The 20350-nt window shown below is 39.6% G+C and overlaps 2 protein-coding genes across 13 annotated transcripts in view; both read right to left on the bottom strand.

Annotated features, from left to right (window-relative positions):
- Positions 1 to 20350, bottom strand: part of LOC119652732 (serine/threonine-protein kinase N) — a 263540-nt gene that overhangs the window by 6647 nt on the left and 236543 nt on the right. For 3 of the 6 annotated variants that reach the window (XM_038057059.1, XM_038057050.1, XM_038057031.1), the window contains 7 exons: positions 5984 to 7192; positions 5219 to 5569; positions 3448 to 4092; positions 3200 to 3389; positions 2645 to 2826; positions 2473 to 2580; positions 2262 to 2402 (listed from right to left, as the gene is read on the bottom strand). In XM_038057059.1, coding sequence (XP_037912987.1) covers positions 2262 to 2402; positions 2473 to 2580; positions 2645 to 2826; positions 3200 to 3389; positions 3448 to 4092; positions 5219 to 5569; positions 5984 to 7192 — 2826 coding nt within the window. The remainder of the gene's footprint in view (positions 1 to 2261; positions 2403 to 2472; positions 2581 to 2644; positions 2827 to 3199; positions 3390 to 3447; positions 4093 to 5218; positions 5570 to 5983; positions 7193 to 20350) is intronic. The other 3 variants (XM_038057038.1, XM_038057043.1, XM_038057067.1) reach the window with 3 other exon arrangements.
- Positions 13785 to 18764, bottom strand: LOC119652767. Of its 7 annotated transcripts, none has more exons than XM_038057078.1 (5): positions 18158 to 18764; positions 17294 to 18048; positions 16984 to 17217; positions 16209 to 16442; positions 13785 to 16154 (listed from the first exon to the last, which is right to left on the bottom strand). In XM_038057078.1, the coding sequence occupies exons 2-5, from the start codon at positions 17573 to 17575 to the stop codon at positions 14673 to 14675; spliced, it is 2232 nt and encodes a 743-aa protein (XP_037913006.1). In that variant the 5' UTR covers positions 17576 to 18048; positions 18158 to 18764; the 3' UTR covers positions 13785 to 14672. The 7 variants fall into 7 exon arrangements, with proteins under 7 accessions (XP_037913006.1, XP_037913014.1, XP_037913023.1 ...); XM_038057086.1 differs by having other exon boundaries at positions 17294 to 18110; positions 18228 to 18764; XM_038057095.1 differs by having other exon boundaries at positions 17294 to 18103; positions 18228 to 18764.

Below are 20350 nucleotides of genomic sequence, written 5' to 3'. Positions count from 1 at the left end.
TTAACTTCTCTAACTGAAAACTATGCTGAAGCTCCCTCCAACTGTGTTCTCTTTATAAACGTATAGCACGCATAGTACCGAAACTTTCAAAGTGGCTTTCGCGGAGCTCGGGCTTTAATTCCCTCCCCGATTCCAAGACTATATCGGTGCTATGCATTTCACCTGGTCTGTTAGACTCTTAATCTTACTCAAGTTTGAAGTGTATGTTAAGCTTTCTACTTTCCCCTCTTTCTGGGGGCAATATTTAACTGGAATATCATCTCATCATCATCAACGGCGCAACAACCAGTATCCGGTCTAGGCCTGCCTTAATAAGAAACTCCAAACATCCCGGTTTTGCGCCGAGGTCCACCAATTCGGTATCCCTAAAAGCTGTCTGGCGTCCTGACCTACGCCATCGCTCCATCTTAGGCAGGGTCTGCCTCGTCTTCTTTTTCTACCATAGATATTACCCTTATAGACTTTCCGGGTGGGATCATCTTCATCCATACGGATTAAGTGACCCGCCCACCGTAACCTATTGAGCCGGATTTTATCCACAACCGGACGATCATGGTATCGCTCATAGATTTCGTCATTGTGTAGGCTACGGAATCATCCATCCTCATGTAGGGGGCCAAAATTCTTCGGAGGATTCTTCTCTCGAACGCGGCCAAGAGTTCGCAATTTTTCTTTCTAAGAACCTAAGTTTCCAAGGAATACATGAGGACTGGCAAGATCATAGTCTTGTACAGTAAGAGCTTTGACCCTATGGTGAGACGTTTCGAGCGGAACAGTGTTTGTAAGCTGAAATAGGCTCTGTTGGCTGACAACAACCGTGCGCGGATTTCATCATCGTAGCTGTTATCGGTTGTGATTTTCGACCCTAGATAGGAGAAATTGTCAACGGTCTCAAAGTTATATTCTCCTATCCTTATTCGTCTTCGTGTTTGACCAGTGCGGTTTGATGTTGTTAGCTGATTCGTCTTTGGTGCTGACGTTGCCACCATATATTTTGTCTTGCTTTCATAGATGTGCAGCTCAAGATCTCGCTACACGTTCCGCCTGCTCGATCTGGATGAAGGCAGTTTGTACGTCTCGGGTTGTTCTTCCCATGATGTCGATATCGTCAGCATAGGCCAGTAGTTGGGTGGACTTGAAGAGGATCGTACCTCTTGCATTTACCTCAGCATCACGGATCACTTTTTCGAGGGCCAGGTTAAAGAGGACGCATGATAGGGCATCCCCTTTTCGTAGACCGTTGTTGATGTCGAATGGTCTTGAGAGTGATCCTGTTGCTTTTATCTGGCCTCACACATTGGTCAGGGTCAGCCTAGTCAGTCTTATTAATTTCGTCGGGATAGCGAATTCTCTAATGGCTGTGTACAGTTTTACCCTGGCTATGCTATCATAGGCGGCTTTACAGTCGATGAACAGATGGTGCAACTGTTGTCCATATTCCAACAGTTTTTCCATCGCCTGCCGCAGAGAGAAAATCTGATCTGTTGCTGATTTGCCTGGAGTGAAGCCTCTCAGGTATGGGCCAATGATGTTGTGGGCGTATGGGGCTATCCGGCCTAGCAAGATAGCGGAGAATATCTTATAGATGGTACTCAGCAACGGGATACCTCTATAATTGCTGTACTGTGTGATATCTCCCTTTTTATGTATGAGACAGATAATGCCTCGTTGCCAATCGTCAGGCATTGATTCGCTGTCCCATACCTTGAGCACAATTTGATGAACCACTTGGTGTAACTGGTCGCCTCCATATTTAACCATTTCGGCTGTAATTCCATCGGCTCCTGGCGACTTATGATTTTTTAGCCGATAAATTGCACGGACGGTTTCTCCTAAACTTGGTGGTAGCAGTATTTGTCCGTCGTCTTCACTTGGCGGGACCTCCAACTCGCCGATGTCCTGGTTGTTCAGTAGCTCATCAAAGTACTCAACCCATCGGTCTAATATGCCCATTCTGTCGGAAATCAGATTTCCCTCTACGCTGGAAAAAGAGCCCAGCAGCGAAGCTTAAGCTTTCTACTTTCCCCTCTTTCTGGGGGCAATATTTAACTGGAATATCATCTGTATTTATAAAATTATCATACTCCTCAAACACAGTAGGAAGATAAAATGTCTTTCGATAAATAATTTGATATGCAACGATGGAGTAAAGTTTCTTGAATCACATGAGCCGAAATATATGTTTAAGCCACTTTTTTATTCTAATATCTTTGCTACTACTACTAACTTTGTAGTAAATAAGATATTCAAAATCTACTTACAATTGTCGGCACAAATGGAGGTTTCACGTTTCTCAACAGAAGCTCATCCCATTGTATTGATCTAAAGAAGGCTTGTTTCTTAACATCCTCTGCATCTCGTTCCGATGAACCTAATCGTCTTTCAGGATTCTTTCTTAGAAGCTAAGGAATAAGGAAATTTATTAGATTAATTCAAACATTGATTGAATAAAAGAAGATGATCGAGACTTACCCTACGCATAATTGCAATAGCTTCTAAGGATAAGAATCTTGGATATCTAACTTCATCGTTAACAATTGAATCGAATACTTCCTCTTCGTCATCGCCAGGGAAAGGTGACTAAAAACGTAATAATTCAAGTGCAAAAATTCTTTGATCATTTGCAAGAAAAATGTATACATACCTCTCCGACTAACATTTCAAAAATTAATACACCAAGACCCCACCAATCAACTGCACGTGTATACGAAGTTTCTGTTAATACTTCTGGTGCTAAGAATTCAGGCGTTCCACAAAATGTTCCAGTTCGATCACCGAATCCCATTCCTTCTTTACATAATCCAAAATCAGCTATTTTCACGTACCCTGAAAGTGAAATTGGAAAGAGATGTTTACATGGAAGAGAATCGAATATAAATTCAATTACATTCCGGCATAAATTGCTTACATATTCTTGCATATGTTTGCCATTTGGGAAATTGTTTATGTTTTTAGAATAAGTGTTTTTCGGAACAATTTAGTGGAGTGATATATGTGGATATAATAATGGCAATAAACAAAATGAGTGTTTCAAAAAGGCAAAGACATCTATTCTTTTACACGTTTGAAAGCAAGAGCAATCAGTGGGGAGTGTTTTAGACCAAGCTCATAAACTGGAATGAACCCAACAACGTTCGCCCAATGGTGGGTTCTTCCATATTGTGAGCTTTGTCCGCACTTGATATAGAAAAATGCCTACCTTCAGTATCTAACAATAGATTATCTAATTTCAAATCTCTGTAAATAATTTTATTCTCATGCAAATACTGTAGACCTAATACTACACAGGCAGCATAAAAGACGGCTCTAGGCTCCGAAAAGACATCCGTATGAATGTGCATCATAAGATCACCACCAGCTGCATACTCCATTACAAAACAAACATGTTGCTGAAATGAAAATGGAGAATTAAAATCTCAACTCGATCGAATTTCTGTAACGTCTTACCTCCGTTTGGAAACACGCAAACAAATTGACTAAGAATGGATGGCGCATAGCGTTCGCCACCTCGAAAATACGTTTTTCGCTTAACAAAGACTCAACTTCATCACGCGATATAATATCACCCTTTTTCAAAGCTTTGATCGCATAATATTCGTTAGTGTGTTTATGTTGCGAAAGGATCACTTTGCCGAAGTGACCACGGCCCAAGACAGCAAGCATCCGGAAACTGTCCAAGGATAAAAGTCCTGTGGACTGTGATTGTCTTCTAGATTCGTAAGCAGAGTCTCGATATTGCAAACCACGAGCAACTTGTCGTCGATTGCCCCCAGCTGCAGGTGGCGGTACCTGAGCAGGTGGAGGTGGAATAACTGCAACACCGCCGACGTCGTATTGATTTTGATAGATTGGTTGTTGATGTGGTTGCTGATATTGCTGAGGTGGCTGAGGGAAGGCTGGTTGCTGTGGTGGTGGCGGTTGCTGGAATTGTTGATATTGTGGTTGCTGTTGATACTGACGCTGAGGCGGCACTGGGAACTGCTGCTGCTGTTGCTGATATTGAGGTGTAGGTGGTTCCTGGATAATCGGTGATTGTGGCACATATTGGGATTGATTGTTATTGATAGCCATGTTAACGAATTGTGAGGATAGCTGTGGAATAGAAGTCAGCGGTAACTTACAACTTCAGTGAAATTAAAGTATTACAACAACAAACAATTATTGATAACACTCCAACATTTAAACAAAACAATTCACAAACCCAAAAATGGCATGCGACGATAAAAGTGTCAATTTTTTCTCTTTGTTTTGTTACTTATACATCTATATTAAACCGAAACCAAAACCAAATGAACCGAATGAACAGTACCAATTATTACAGGACAATGACGATCGTCGGTAAATTAATCCTTATCCTCATAAATCACATCCTCTGTTTCAAATGGACCTATGGTAGCGAATGCAACCCAGAATAATATTTTAAAGGTACTAAAGCATCCTAATAAGAACCACCTAACAATGAACGCGTGAATGGTTGGAATTAAGTAAGAAGCCAATCCAATGTTAAGATTAATTAGATGAGCCGGAATTTTCAAAGAGAAATTTAAGAACAGTTCAATTTAAAAACAAAAGCAAAACAACTTTTGCAATTGTCTGACTATCAGTTTGATTTAAAGTTGAAAGTTTATAGTTTAGAGCTCAAATAGGAGAAGGCCACGAAGGCGTCTGCTAAAGAATTGCCAATTATCAATGATTTTCGATGAATAGCACAGAAGAAAATTGGGCCTTATACGCTAGATTTATACCATTCTGAAACTACATGCTAACTAATGCTAACAGCAACAAAAATGTTTAGACGGAAGACAAAATTTTGTCATAGAAAGTGATAACGAAACACAAATGGCCAATGGGGCAGCTTCTCGACTCTCCTCGGATGCCTACCAGAAATCTAGAATCTACCGAATGTATTCCTCTTCCAAAAACAACACACAAATCCATAACTTAACACTACTGTTAGTAAATTGACCAATGCGTTAGTAACATCATGCTCCAACTCAAAAACGTCTCCATGTCCCTAGTGAACTCCAAATAAAGCTACCATATTATGTTGCATTGTCTGCATTGCAAATGTGTGAGGGGGAGGAAAAGCATTGGCCTCAAAACTTCAAAGTCCAGACGTCTAACCCCATTTTTAACATTGCAAAATTAAAGCGCCAACATGGGAAACGATAAAATTTGAAAACTTAAAACGAACTTCAACTCCATTACTAAATCTGACCTCATCGCAGGAACTTTCATCGTCGTCAGGATACATTACAATCTGTATATGACTCGGTGCCGGTGATGGGGGCATTTCAATAATCGGACTGGGCGGTACTGATCCCGTTCCACCCATGAGAACAACAGGTGGCATTGATAGCAACGGTCGATGGTAAATGTTCTCGTTCGCGTTACCACTCACCACATTTGGGGTAACAGTTGGTGGTTGAGCTTCGTACATGGTCGGTTGCTCGTCATGCTGTGATATGTGCTGTGGTTGCGGGATCAAGATCAGCGGATGGGGCTGAAGGTGCGTTTGCTGCGAATCCATTTGATTAAGGAAATCGAACTCACGCAAAGCATTCTGTAACTGTCGTCAATTAACAAAACGAAAACAAACAAACAAAAAGGAACAAAAACGAACAAAAAATAATAAAACAAAAATTATACGAAAAGGGGGAGAAAAGAAAACAAAGCATACGCTCAAATTTACTGTGATTTTGTGGGAAACTTTTGACTAAAATTTTGTAATATTAAAATTGCTCCAAAATATTTCCAAACGATACGTGAAATCTATCTAAATAACGTTTTCAATCCTAAACCATAACCAAATCGTGTTTTCTTGTGATTTCCCTCCCCGGAACTCTAATATTCACAATCGACAACACTTTTTACAAAAAAGTAGTAGATACATTGGCATACAGTTGGTGTTTTCGATCTTGCCATACGCAGATTGAAGGAACACCGCGCAAATTAGGGTATCATAAAGGGAATGCTTCCTTACCTCTTGATCGATTTTTGGCGGTGGTGGTGGTGGCGGGGATGGCATCGGAGCCTTACGTTGCTGTTGGCGCATATTGGCTAGTTGAGCATTTAGTTCCTGCGTGCTGATCGCTGGCTGAGGAACTTGGTTATTGTTCTGCTTGCTCAAGTGAATCGGTGGCGTATCTGGCGGAAGGACACTGATTCCTTGAATACCTAGTGGACGAGCGCCTCCTAACCCGAAAGCCGTTGGATTCGGCGTCTCACCGGGCGTTTCAGCCGGATCCGTCACTTCCATTCCGGAAGGTTCAAAGTTCATATGTAGGTGTTGAGACCCGGGCGAATAGGTTTCGAGCTCAGTAGATGGCGGACGAGATGATGATCTAGCTTGAGTTTGGTTTTGAATTGAGGGCGTACTGCGTTTCAGGAGGCGTCCCCAAGTTGCGATATTGATATTCATTTGTTTGGCTCGAGGGATATTTTTCACTTGTTGTTTATTGAAAATCATTCGTTGCCGCTGCAACTTCGGTTTTTGAGAGATCATCGGATTCAAGAATTTAATTTCAGCAAATAGTAGACCCTGGGGTTCAAGTTGAAGCGCCATCCCATGCCGGACATCATCAATAAATTCTTCTAATCTTAAAAACTTAACGGCACAGAGTGATCGCCAATCTCTCCAATACACACCGATCTCCAATTCCCTCGACCGGTCGAGATCAATGGAGAAGCGCTGATCCCAAGCCTGCTGAGAACATGGCTTCCAGGATGTTTGAGCAACCGTTATATTATCCAATTTAATAACAGCCATTATTTCAAAGGATGTCTCATCTTTGACGCTATAGCTCTTTGAAGAGCTTCGACTAGTCACGCCTTTAACAAAACTTCTTAAATCTCCAGGGCTTGAGTTGTTATCCTTGTCACGTCTTGAACGACCGGGAACTTCTTCGAGCAGATCTTGGCAGCCCATCAGACGAACTTCTAGCTTTCCAGTAACGGCTGCGCATCGACCTAATGCTGATACAGTATGATAAAGTTTACCACCAGGGCCTCCTTGAAAGGGTTGTAGCGAGGTATATGTTACTGGAACGGGTGATGAAGCTTGAACGTTTTGTAGTTCGGTTTTCAGTTGTTGAGCAGCCGGCGAATCCGGAGGTAATTCTTGTCTACGTAATTCTAGGGAAAGACGAAGTAAGTCGAGCTTTTTCGAAGATTCCGATAGGCGAATCTGAGCCTGAAATAGAAAAGAAGGAAAAATTCAACTATTAAAACTATTATTATGAGGAAAGAATTGTTTGGCTTTAATATTTAATTTCATCAAAAAGAATATGCCTCCTATTGAAGAAAGAAATACAATAGAACCAAGCTTAATAGCACTCAAAGAACCGTGTGTGCAGGTGCTAGTGAAGTCCTGTCCAACAGAAGAACCAGGGCAGAGTGGAAGACCAGTAATGTCGGTGCGTACAGTGCAGCCGAGTCCTAGGAATTCCAGGAATTCACCAGTGCATTCCAAGTCGAGTTACTGGCGATTCTGGAAGCCTTTGGATAGTTGAGGCTTAATTTGAGTCCCAAGCGCAACATAGTCATTTTGACCAGCAGCCAAGCAGCCATGAAGTCAAATGTAGTCAGTGGCGACTTCCTGCAGGCTGGCGCTGGTGCCCATAACCTAATTGAACCCCTCAGAGCTGCCATTTATACCTACCTACTACCTGTTCTGTCTGTTATTCAATGTTTTATGAAAATTAAGACATATATACAAAACCCTCTTCCAATTATTATTTTTTACTATTTTCCTACTTCTTGGCTTATGGAAACAGCGCCGAGAGCGGTGTTCAGTAACACCAAGCAAGACTTCGCATTTGGGGCTTTCAATCAACATACAGAACAACGTCTTACCGTTGAATTAAAAAAAAAAAACAAGACACCTACTTTCGTTATCCGATAAAAATCGTGGAGAAAACTTATTTACTGAGGGAAAAATTTCTACTGTGAATGAAACTTTTAGCAAGCAGAATGATAGAATGCATGCAGCTAGTAAACTGATGCCAGGGATTGAACGAGGTCATTTTCTCACCTCAGTGATGGTTTGAGTATCCTATGATGACTTCATTAACTTACATTTTATTTATCTATTTATTCAAATGTACAATGTACAAAAAAAATCCAACGAAATATTGTACGAACATACAGGAAAATTACAGAGCGAACTGTTTTTTTTCTTTTTCTTCAAAGGAAGTCCAAGGGATTTCAGTGTTTTGGAGTTCTTTTTAAATGTAGCAAAGGAAGTCCAAAGGACCAAGTTTTTTGGATTGCAGTAAATTTACACAAAAGAAGCAGCTTTGAGCTATTATAACTTTGTAAGTAACAGTTACCATTTGATATCCCATGTGACTATATATATTTAAAAAAAATTATTAAGCTCTTTTTACCTTTCTCAATATAGAACGATGTAACTCACGGCAAGGGCGTTCACTATTTCTACCTTCCCACCAAATCTCGTGTCAATCGGTACAACTTTCTGATTGAATGTACCTCACCGGCGAATCTTCTACCCGTCGGCGGAAGTTGGAATGAGGTGAAACCATCGCGGAATGGCGGTGGGACGAGTCAGAAAAGGACGCTGGACCACAGAGTCATATGGGACATTCGGAGATGGATCGAGCGACCACACGAGGAATTAGGTTTCAAACTAACGCAGCTTTATCGAGCATATATCTATCAATTTGGGAATGAGGATTCATTTTATTTCAATGGGCGAGATTCACAGCTCGGAGGGCTGCATTAGAAGATACAACCGTGGAGCACTTATCACCCGAAATAAGCATCTAATTGAAATGAAAGACGGGTTGTAGTGAAAAAGGTCGTAACAGGCATCCATAAGAAGCTCGATGAAAAACTCGAGAACGGTAGGATTCAGAGAAGTGGATGAGGAGTAGCAAGCTAATTTAGTGGAGTATGAATGCAATCATCAAATTTTATTTTGGCAATGAGAGGAACAATCGAGGAACGGAAAGTTCGGATATAAGACCAGAATGGACTAAATTTCCGCCGCTCCAGAGAACCTTTACTGATTGAGAAATATTCGGAATAAGCATCTCTGATAAAGCATTTTTATGGATGAACATAGGGATTTAATCTTGGTTTGATAATCTGCACTTCCTGAATGTCGGAATGCCAGCCAAACCCGATGTTTCGTGCGTCGACCACAGCAAATTTTGACTGTAAGTCAAACTGAGGTAGGAACAATGCTAAAAATATGAAATGACCAAACAGTGTGGTTAAAGGGTAAATTTTGGAGAGATACGGTTCAGCCAACTGAAAGAAAAAGTTTATTACTTATTAAGGCTCGGAGGCTTTATGGAAAGCGAAACTTCCAAATTTTGCGTCTCAGTTATACGTTGAATGGATATAGGTAGGCCAAGTGGTTCGGTGATAAAAGAAATTGATAATGAGGAATATTGGAAAAAAACAAGTTTAGAGAATACAGCCTGTAAAAGATCGACCATTCATTTGAGAGAAAATCGAGATCCCACGGAAGGTGATAGGTTGGCTCAAATATTTAACTAAGAGAACTTCTGACAGTATATCAAAAAAAATGTTGAACTAGATACAGAAGACGAAATTCGGAGTTTTCGACTTATAGGGGAAGGTGCTTAAGAAAATAATAAGAACAACAGAAATATGCTGTTCCACGACAATTGAAACACTTCCTTCTATGAGCCACATTGCAAAAAGATGACGTCGTACATTGTGGATGTAACAGATATCTTAAACTCTAGCAGCTTAGTCCTGAGACCTCTCACATTTTGATAGTATAATGCAAACAGAATTAAATTGGAGTAAGTTACCCCCAATTAGTCCGACCAGTCTCTGGATGGATGTCAGACTTTATCCACGAACAAAAATTAATGCTTGCAAGCAACAAAAACTAACGCATCAAGCACAACTGCATAATCCTAAAGTGAAGATGATTTGCACTGCAATTTCAAGAAAGGAAATTATCGGGTCTTCCTTTTTTGAAGATTAAAGCCCACCAGCCATGTCCAGTTCGCCCTGTCGGTTGCGCCGGAACAACCCGCAATACACCTGCCCACCAGTTGAACTGAATGCATCGTCCAAGTACCGACAAGCCGTAACAACATCATCCGATGCCTAGCGGATCGGTTCTGACAATTGCAAAATATTTATTGATATATGTATTGGTACTGTTAGAGTGCTAGTGGAGAGTTAGCTGACTATAATTGTTCTCGATTCTATCAATTTTTGAATTGGTTCATAAACTCTGGACGCGGAAGACGTTGAAATGCAAATTTGAGATAATTTTGTGCGTGAACATTTATCAAAAGTGTTCATTAGCGATAAAGATGCCCATAAAATTCTCGCTAATAGCCTAAACAAACATGAAATCCTCGCTCAAATCCTAAACAAACATGTCTGGCGGATTGGCCGAATCTTGATTCGAGCACCGGCCGCTACAGCTAAAACAGACAAACGAAATGCATCCCAGCCACGTTACGACCGTCGGTCAATTGCGGACTATTCAGGCGTAGTTGACAGACTGAAATGTACGTGGATGGCGGGCTTAACCATATTTGAATGTTACCGTCAACAACAGTCAGTTGGATGAAAATTCGAGAAGAGTGAATTCGAAAACATGGTTTCAATAGTATGGAGCCACTAGTCTCACTAGTCAAATCAAATATTTCGGAGCCTAGGCACGTAGTGGCAGCGTTGATTTTTTTGAGATTTTTCGGTTGAGTAGATTCTGAGAATGGATCCGTAAAAAAATGACACTTTTCCAGCCTCCGCCCTACCTCTTATTCATTAAATGTCAGAACTAAGGCCAGCATTGAAAAGTACTAATGAAGCCCTTTTATTCGATACCCCACATGACTATATTTGGTGATAAAACATTTTGTATCCCCCTTTTGCGTGTATGAGATCCCCCATTAAATTCCACATAGAGCGATGTTGTTCACTACATGTGTGGGCGTTCACACTTCACACTTTCCCATTAAATTTGATGTCAATCGTTTCTGAGAAAAACGCGTGTGACAGACAGACAGATTTTAATAAGGTTTTGTTTTACATAAAACCTTAAAAAGGAAGATATTGCATAATGATCCACCACGATATTGAATGACATTTTGTTATATATAATATAATAATATTTACTATCGGTCAACATGTATTCTCCTCATCAAATCTGACTTGGGAGGAGCGACAAAATTGGAAGAATTTATTGACTTGCAAATATGACGGTATCAAATTGGTTCGTCGCCGACCACTCATATTTTCAAATCTACCGAATTGTGAAGATGTAGCGCCCTGCTAAAGCAAAGAAGTTTTTTAACTAAATCTATCGTCATTTTTTTACTCAGATGATCCATCAACGTATCCACTTTAAGATGCTACAATAACCGTATAAAAAAGTTTTGTAGTTTTCTTAAAAAAAATGCATGAAAATTACCTTGTTTTGCGTTACAAGTGGGATTAACCCCCCAAGCAGTATGAGATTCTCCATGGAATGACATAATAGAGTGATACCCAAAAAATGGCTGTGTTTCTTAATTGATAGGTTTTTGGTCAAGTGTTTTTAAGGTTGTGTGAAACAAAACCTTATTAGAATCGATTCGATGTCTGTCTGTCTGTCACAGCCGATTTATTCGGAAACGGCTAGACCGATTGTCACGAAAATTGGTAGGAGTATGTGATCTGCCGTTCCCTTTACATGCAGCGACTGACGCCATTTTATGTTAAGTTTAAGAGGGGCTCCCCATACATGTGAAAAGAGGGTGAAAATTTTTTTTTCACAGAATGTAGCCATGTGGCATATCAAATGAAAGGTCTCAATTAGTACTTTTCGAAACTGGTTCAATATTTGATATTGGGTGAAACATAGGGGAGTGAGGGCTCAATATATGACCATCAAAAAGTGTAACAGGTCTCGTTCTCAGAATCTATCCAGTCGAAAAATCTGAAAAAAATCGCAGTAGTGCATCTCTACGAAATCTAGGCTTCAAAATATATCCGGTTCCGATACCTGTACAAATAAAGTTAATAATAGTATATTTCCACATTTTGGAAATTTACCCGGCACCTCCCTTATGTTCATCCCAGAAGTACAAAATTTGGCAAGCGTATAACGAAGAACACAATGCACAATTTGGTGAAGTTTGAAGAAAATTGAACTATTATTAACAAAGTTATAGGGGGTAAAACTTTACAATTTTTTGTGAATTTCGTGCACTCCACAACCCGCATGACGTCATCATCACATATCAATTCATCAATACCACAACGAAGTAAGTTCGTATGAATTGGGTGGAAAAGAATTATTTTGTTTTAGTTTTTTAATCATTTGTATATGAATATCAATTATTCCAACGGGACATGTGTGTATGTAGGTATATAGTATATGCGTGCTAATGGACTTGGCAGGTAGTGCCTAATTCAGATAGATATAAGAAGTAAATCGGAAATATGGGTACGATCAATCTATATACGTGCATATATGTGTACAGTATTCGAAAATAGGCAGTTTGTTTGTTTAGGGTGAACGTAACATCTACGGCTGTAATATGTACGTATGTCTCGTAGTTTTGTAGCTGTATACGGATAGAAAAATGTGCGTTGAAATTTCTTAGATAAGATGAACACAAAACCTTTATACCCGAAGCGCGAGCTTCCGGTATTCCGACTTGTTTCTTAAATCTTGCACGACGTTTGTTATCAAATAGTTTTTGAAAAAAAGTATAAAAGAGTAAAGCAAATATTTTCAAGAGAAAGGTTCGATCTGAGATGGAAGAGAAGCAAGCCTAGGCAAGATACCAGATGTTGCGCCGTTAATGATGGCAGGGCCTTCCGTCCATATGCTATGCAAGGGAACCCATTCGTCGAAAGACGTGGCGCACAACGATGAAGGCAAGTATGCAAGCTCCTAGGAAAATCGTTAGGAGCTGAAGCACATTGGCAGGAACTGACAGCGAAACCGCGTGTGGCTGATACACGATGCCCCACCTAGAAGTTTATGGCAACTATATATTGAAGTTTGTATGCCAAATCTCAAAACAAGTTCAAATTAAAAATCCAATTAATAATAGTAATCGTTGGCGCAACGGTACACTACAGTATACTGTAGAAGGCACTGTGGTCAGCATTGCGCACGTCCAAGATTATTACCCCGATTTGACTCAGGTACTCATTCACAGCTGAGTCGATTGGTATCCGACATCCAGTCACGATAGCAAATCACTCTGCCACCAACCGCGACCTCCCGCTACGGCAACCCAGCGCTCTAACCCCTTGAGCCATCGGGACAATTCGAATTCAAATCGAATTCTTTGATTTTAATTTTACTAAATTTTGATTTTTCCTCATCTATACTTCGGAAACTACTTGCCTCTTCCTCGATGCTAGAATTCGGGTGAGAAAAAAATTTAGAATGATCCTATTTATGCTTCTCGATTTACGAGCCAGATGGTTAGAGACTTCACCCATAATTAAATCTGCGGTATAGGTGTCATTGGTGTGTCCAGTAAATTTTCTAATAAATTTGAAAAGTCATCTTTGTTGAGAAGTAAATCTTTACAAGGTTTATAAAGTACAGAGATTTACAAATTCTACAAAGAGTTAAAGTTGGACTTAGAGTTAGTGCTAGACTCAATGTTGAACTTTTCATCTCATGAGTGCATACAGTTGCACAGGCCCCATAAGTGCATCTTTTCTAAACAGTGAATTTAACAGATTTTAGGTCTCTATGACAGACACATCATATGAATAAAAAAAACTGACAATTCTTGGATTTATTGAATAAAACTTCCAAACTTCTTAAAACAGCTTGTATTTCTTCTTGTATTTCAGTACTTCTGCGAGACCTTCATTTATAATACATTCTTCTCTCACAATATCTACATTACAAATTCCCTATCTTAAGTTTACAGGAATTTCAAAAGTAGCATATCGAATCATTACAATTTTCACATTTTCTTAGGCAATATTTTTATATCAGAGGATACTTTTTAGTGTGTGGATCCACATTTCACAAAGAACAAACCGTAAACTCGCATTGTCAAATGTTTCAAAAAACAAAGAATGTTTCGTTGCGTATGTATATAAACAGCTTTCAATTGCTTCAAATCATATCAACTTTCCGCTATGCAACCTATTTTCACATAATATGTATCTATGTATAAATGCTGTAAGTCCGTTATTAGTCGTGCTCATTAGTTTCATTCGAACGGATGTCCTTTGTTAGAATTGATATTGAATTTCAGTTTTAATAATGCGTTGAGTTTCTCACTACTTTGTACTCAAAGATTGTGACGAATTGGAAGAAAGTCATGGAAGCTTAGTATCACCTACTTGTCTGTTGGAGAACGGAAAGATATTCGAAAAAGAGGATACAAAATTAAAAGTGTGATAGAAAAAAAGTGGGGAATGCATATAACTGAAAAAAAAATTCTGGAAAAATATTTTCTTTTGTTGCACTAATTGTGTCATTTAAAGCTCTATTATTGCTTTTTCCAAATGTTAATTGACTGCTGCAGGTAAACCTAAGAGTACCATTGGCTCTGATTAACTGCAATTAATATTTTAAGCTTTGCCTAAGCCCATAGCACTTTCTTAACGTATGCATTGGTAAAAGTTTCATTTTGAGCAATAGACGACAATATGGCGTCAAAAAATTTGTTATTTCGTTCTATTTGTCTTGACTAAACTCCTGGAGTTGAACGTCTCAGCCAGAAATGTGATTGTGAAAACGGCGTATCACCTGTTGAGTACGCCCGACCGCGTCCTTCGACTCTCTCTGCCATCCAACGTCTACAATGTTCGCATTGGCAGTCTGGGTTTTTTGCAGGTCCAACGTGATGTCCTGGTTTCCGGAGCGCCGTAACCACGGCGCCAAATCTTCTTGCTTTTTGCAAGTAATCAGTCGTGTAACCAGAAAGATTTGAAAGAAGAGTCGACGTTTCACTGCCACTCTTCACATACTCCGGTCCATAAATCAGTCTTCCAGGGGACCCAGGCGCCGATTTACCTGCTGAAGTTTGCGGCTGAGTGGTATACCCAGATCTCAGCGTCATTCGATGAGTTTGAGGTGTGGCTGGAACTTCAAGCTGGTCAACAGGTTCATCACGTTCAGGTATAGTAGAACGATTGAAAAAGTATGGATGATCAGAATCTAGAACGTGTTCATATTCTGAAGACAGAGTGTCGTGATACGTTCGTGGTGGACGGTGATAACTTTGCAGGAAATCTTGAATTCGTTTTTGTTGCGGGTTTTGTGGTACTGTAAGGTCGTTTCTGTGCTCACTTACAGGTTGTGACCATAAAGTTTCCATTTTCCTGATTCGCATCCGATCGATTGAATTGTCATATTCAAAACTATCTGATTTTCCTAAACTAGTGACAGTAGCGATTTCAGGTTCAATTTCTTTCCAGGATGTGTCAACATCTTCATATATAGCCGATGTCGAAGCTATAGCGCTTGAGATACTGCTACAAGTCATATCACGCATTGTCGATCGAGATGAATTCGGATAATTTGAACTTATCGCATCATCACTCTGATCACGTCGGAAATATCGATTACGGAAGTTGAATTTATTCCTCTGATCGCCGATGTGTTTCTTAAACAAGATCTGTTTTGATTCAGATATTTCATCAGCTGTATTCGAATGGCTAAGTACATGACCTAAATGCGCCCCGATCGGCGAATCTGACTCGAAGGCATGTGTCTGGGCGGACGGCAGATGAGACTGCGGTTGTTGCTTACTGTGTATCTGTTGGTGTTGTTGTTGATAGTGTTGTTGCTGCTGTTGCGATTGAGCCATCAGACGCCGCGGAAGTTCATTTTTACCGGCACGTTGATGCCGCAGATGCATCTGTTCTGTATCAAAAACCGTTTGCGGTGTTGAATTTGATTCTATCTCATTGGGATTATTGGATGATGATTGACTCGATGCATCATCAACGTCGTCTTCATCATCATCTTCAGCATCCGAGCCTGTACAATAGACATCAATGTGAACTGTCCGTGGTGGCTTCTTTGTCGTATCCGACTTTGGTCCTCCTCTTCCTTCACTGTCTGCTCGCAATCCTCCCATTGCTGTGGGCATTCCACTACCAGGTGTTCGTAAATTTGTCTGCGATGAATAGTATGGTTGCTGTGGGGAGCCTTTTGTATAAGAGGGCTGAAAAATAAATATTGTTGATGTGAAATCTTAATACATGGATAGAAATCAAACCAAAAATGGGTCTCCCTCGTCAACGACGGGTGGCGGCAACATTGATTCAGTCTGACGTCGATAATCATAAGTCTGTCGTGGTTTTCTTTCATATTTCGAGTTAGCACTACTTTTAAAACTGTGCGCTCGTAGTTTTGTCGATTCTGTGTCACTTGTTTGGCAGAATGCATCACGCAACGATAGAGTTTTTGTTGATCCAAAATTCTGGGATACATTCGTTGGGTCATCAGTTGTCTAGAACAGAGTCGGCAAAATTAAATAAATGATGCACTTTTTCGAACTCATAATCATGCCAAATGCGATATTGTCTTTTTCGAAAGGTGATTTCAATTTCTTGCATACCTCTCCATTTAAAGCTCTTTTGATAATGTATGGTGCAAAATAATTACCAAAAAACTGAAGACAGAAAGGACCGATTTAATCTATCAAATTATTGAAACATGAATAATTTATTTTAAAACGCTGTCCATGTCATATTTCATGCTCGCATTATCTTCTTTATAAAAAAACTCCAAAATGTGCAAAAATGACGACTTGTTTATTTCCTCAGGAATGCCAAAAATTTATGTTCCGCTAAAATGTAAACCATCGAATTCGCCTGTCATTAGGCAACATCACAGGACATATTTGGCATTTTTCAGCATTTGCTTTCATTCAAATAAAATTTATGTATTTTGTAAAATTTATGGAGCCTCACCAGGTTTGAAAACCGTATTTTGGGTGCGGATATCACTTCCTCACATATGGCATGATTATTTCATCCAATAATCCTTACCTGATCTGGGAGCACATTATAAGTAGATGTGGTATTAAAATAGAAAGGATCTGGTTCTTCTGGTATTTCAGTAGCTGAAGGAAGAAAATCAGCCACTGCTGATAGTACAATGCTACAAGTGCTTTTGCAACGTGCGCCATATGGCTTCCTAGATGTGTTGGAACTACTGAGTCCAGAATCAGAAGGTAATTTATCGGTTGTAGTTGCAGTCGAATGAAAGCTATCATGTTGGTCCTTTTTGTCATGGAAAAGTCAAACAATTTTATATTAGCTTGAACACTTCACATTATTATGAAAGCATAAATTATACTTTTGGGGTTGAATCGCTTGTCTCTTGATAGGGTCGTGTTTGATCCTCGTTGCCTGAAGTGAAAGTTGATGGTTTGGTATTATCAGAACTCCATTTGTACACAACACGAAGGGGGTTCTGTTGGTCATCTGCTGTTGATTCCTTATCAGGACGAGATATGGTTAGTTGAGCATGAACTGTCCATTCAGCTGTTAACTCTGGTCGATTATTCCTATTTGGATTTGAAGGCTGCTGTTGTTGATCTTGTTGCTGTTGATCACCGCTTTTCTTACCACTATTCATCACTACTGCAGGGAGTTTTTCCTTTATATACTTTTTCTCTTAATTATAGCTCATATATATCGCAGATACTTTTTTAATTCGTTTTTCAAGCCACCACGATTTCACATACATCACCAATTTTTCATATATGACAAACGCACACGAACATTTTTTTGCTTTATTTCACAAGCACAGAAACTTACGCCATTCCCACCCACACGATTTTCTTCATTGACGTATGATACCGGAGAATTTTCTTTCACGAGGCCATGATTCCTTTTCTTTCCTTCTAAGGCAGAAATTCGAGTGGTGAACCTCCTAAAATGGTTACTTCTTCCAGACACAATCACAATTCCATTCAGAGATCCTCCCCAATCAATATCATCACTGCACTTTCATCCACGGTCAGTTCGACATTTTTAATTCTTTACATTTTTGCGCACTAAGTTCCTGCGAGGTGCCACGTAACAAAGATCGCGAAAGCTGTACTTCGACTGAGGTGGGTAGACAAGAGATCGGTACATCAGATGCACCTGGATTTGGAGAGTCCTACACTCTATTCAATCAAATAGACATTTATAACTTTTTGTGAAATGGACGCACTGCACAAAAACGAGTATTGGATACACAAACGCTTTTCAAGCTAATTTAGATTCAAACAATCTATTTTTACGGTTCTAAAATCACAAAATTCTATCTATTTTCGTATGGACACAAAGTACAGAATAGATTTGAATAGAATAGAGTGGACTCTCGCGTGTACATATGATGATTGCCGCAACGGATCTAGTCAAAAGAAAGAAAATTCACTAAAAGTAAACTTCAATCTCGTGCAGAGGATCGACCGACCGATCATGCAACCCCGTGTATTGGTACAACAATCGGCGAGAAAAGTGAAAATCGGAAAATCAGCAAAGCGGACATTGATCTACGAAAATATAATTTCCCGATTGGATCGAGGCCCGTCAATTGCTGATCATGATCTTAGATTGGTTGGCTCCACTTTCGATCGTCTCCATCGCGCGAACTTTTACTGATAAAATACATTTAGTTATGCAATAATGCTCCCCAAGTCCTCGAGGAAGTTACTTTACATCTAAGAGGGCAAAGAAACTATTGAAATACTACTAAATTGTGATCAGACAGATGTGATCTACGCGACGAACCAGATACTTTTCGACAACGCGTTATCGATATTTTTTCCATCCGACAATATCTTTCTCGTTTTCATACACATCATTTTCGGTTAGTTCGCTAAGATGCTTTTCGGGAAAAATGTTTGAATAAGCTTTTCGGGATTTTGCGCAGACACCCCATGTTTCTACATATGAGCAGAGATGATGTATGCTTCCTAGAATTATTTCAGATCCAGCGAGAAACATGATGTGATTTTTGAGATCTTATATTTAAAATATGTTGGTGGAAACATATGAAAGGGTTAGTCATAGCGGATTTTTTATATTTTTAGAGATTTGAACCCCTTTAGATGGTTGTCATCATTTAAATACGAGAAAAGTGGTAGGTTTTCTAGAAAACCGGTTCTTAATACTACTGAAGTTCTAAGACCAATGTTATTCAACTTTGATCATACTCTGCAGTTACTCTATTACTATTTATCACAGAAATATAATGCTCTGGCAAAATAGCTCGAGATTCTTTCCTACCGCAACATAAACAATTAAAAAAAAATACTGGCACGTATTCCCGAATAATGTCAAAAAAACTTCCCACTGGTCACAAATATAATGAAATATCTCTCCACAAACTCCCCAAATATGCTCCCCAGCTACTTCTAAATTTTCCGTGAAATTTCCCCCGAAATATTTCCTCACTCAAATCTACTCTGCGGATCTCTCTCCTGCAAATTTCTACACAACAAATTGAATTAAAACATTTTTCAGTTCTCAATTTTCGTTTTGGGATTTTCATACGGAAAATCATAACAGTTGTAACAAGTTCTTGCGTTTCGTATCTTTATGAGTTCCCAATTGCCAGGAATATGTAGGTCGGTTCCTATGTACTTGTAAGATATGGTGTACCCAGGCAATGGGGCGACTAAAAAGTAAATCGAAAAGATTGTTTTATATACAATCAATTCTTAATGATTGCGAGTAATGATTGTTTGATATTTTGCGATAAATAAGCTTTTCAGCGACTGAGCAGCGGGTGTTGATCATGAGTTAAAAAAACTAGAAAAACTTTTCGATAAATTTGAAGTGCGAAAAGTGAAAATATGTTGATGACAGATAGATGTCTTTTGCGAGAATCTGCATCTGGAAAGGATTTGGTAACAGGAAGTAATAAACTGGCATCACCGTAAAAATCCAATTCCAACATCAGGAATAATATTAAGCGCATCAAACCCCGTATTTTCGTGGAAGAATTTTCTATCCAAGAATCAACGTAATATTCTTGTGATGCCGATGTGATGGCCGATCGCCAGCTATTCGGCCTGATTATCCCGTGTTCGAACCTTGGCTCAGTATGGATGATTGCAAAATGAAAATTCGCAAGAAGAGACTGTGTGGATGTCGTTGATCTACGCCATGCCTACTTTTAGTTAGTTAGTTTAGTTTACTAGGGTGTTTGTTAGGCCCATTGTACTATCCCTGTAAATCGCCTATTCAATGGCTTCCCGCCTACGGTGTTCGCAAGGTTTAGCGAATCTGAGAACATTCTCCAGAGGCAAAGTGTGCAGATTCTTCATTGAAGAAAACCTTGCCAAGGTGTTTTCGTCTGAGATCTAAGGATGCCGAGCAGCTGCATAAAAAGTGCAGAGCCGTCTCCTCCTCCCCC

Source organism: Hermetia illucens, chromosome 1 (genome assembly GCF_905115235.1).
Source record: "Hermetia illucens chromosome 1, iHerIll2.2.curated.20191125, whole genome shotgun sequence".
Classification (NCBI taxonomy): Eukaryota; Metazoa; Arthropoda; class Insecta; order Diptera; family Stratiomyidae; genus Hermetia; species Hermetia illucens.
This window is presented reverse-complemented; position numbering and strand designations above follow the sequence as displayed.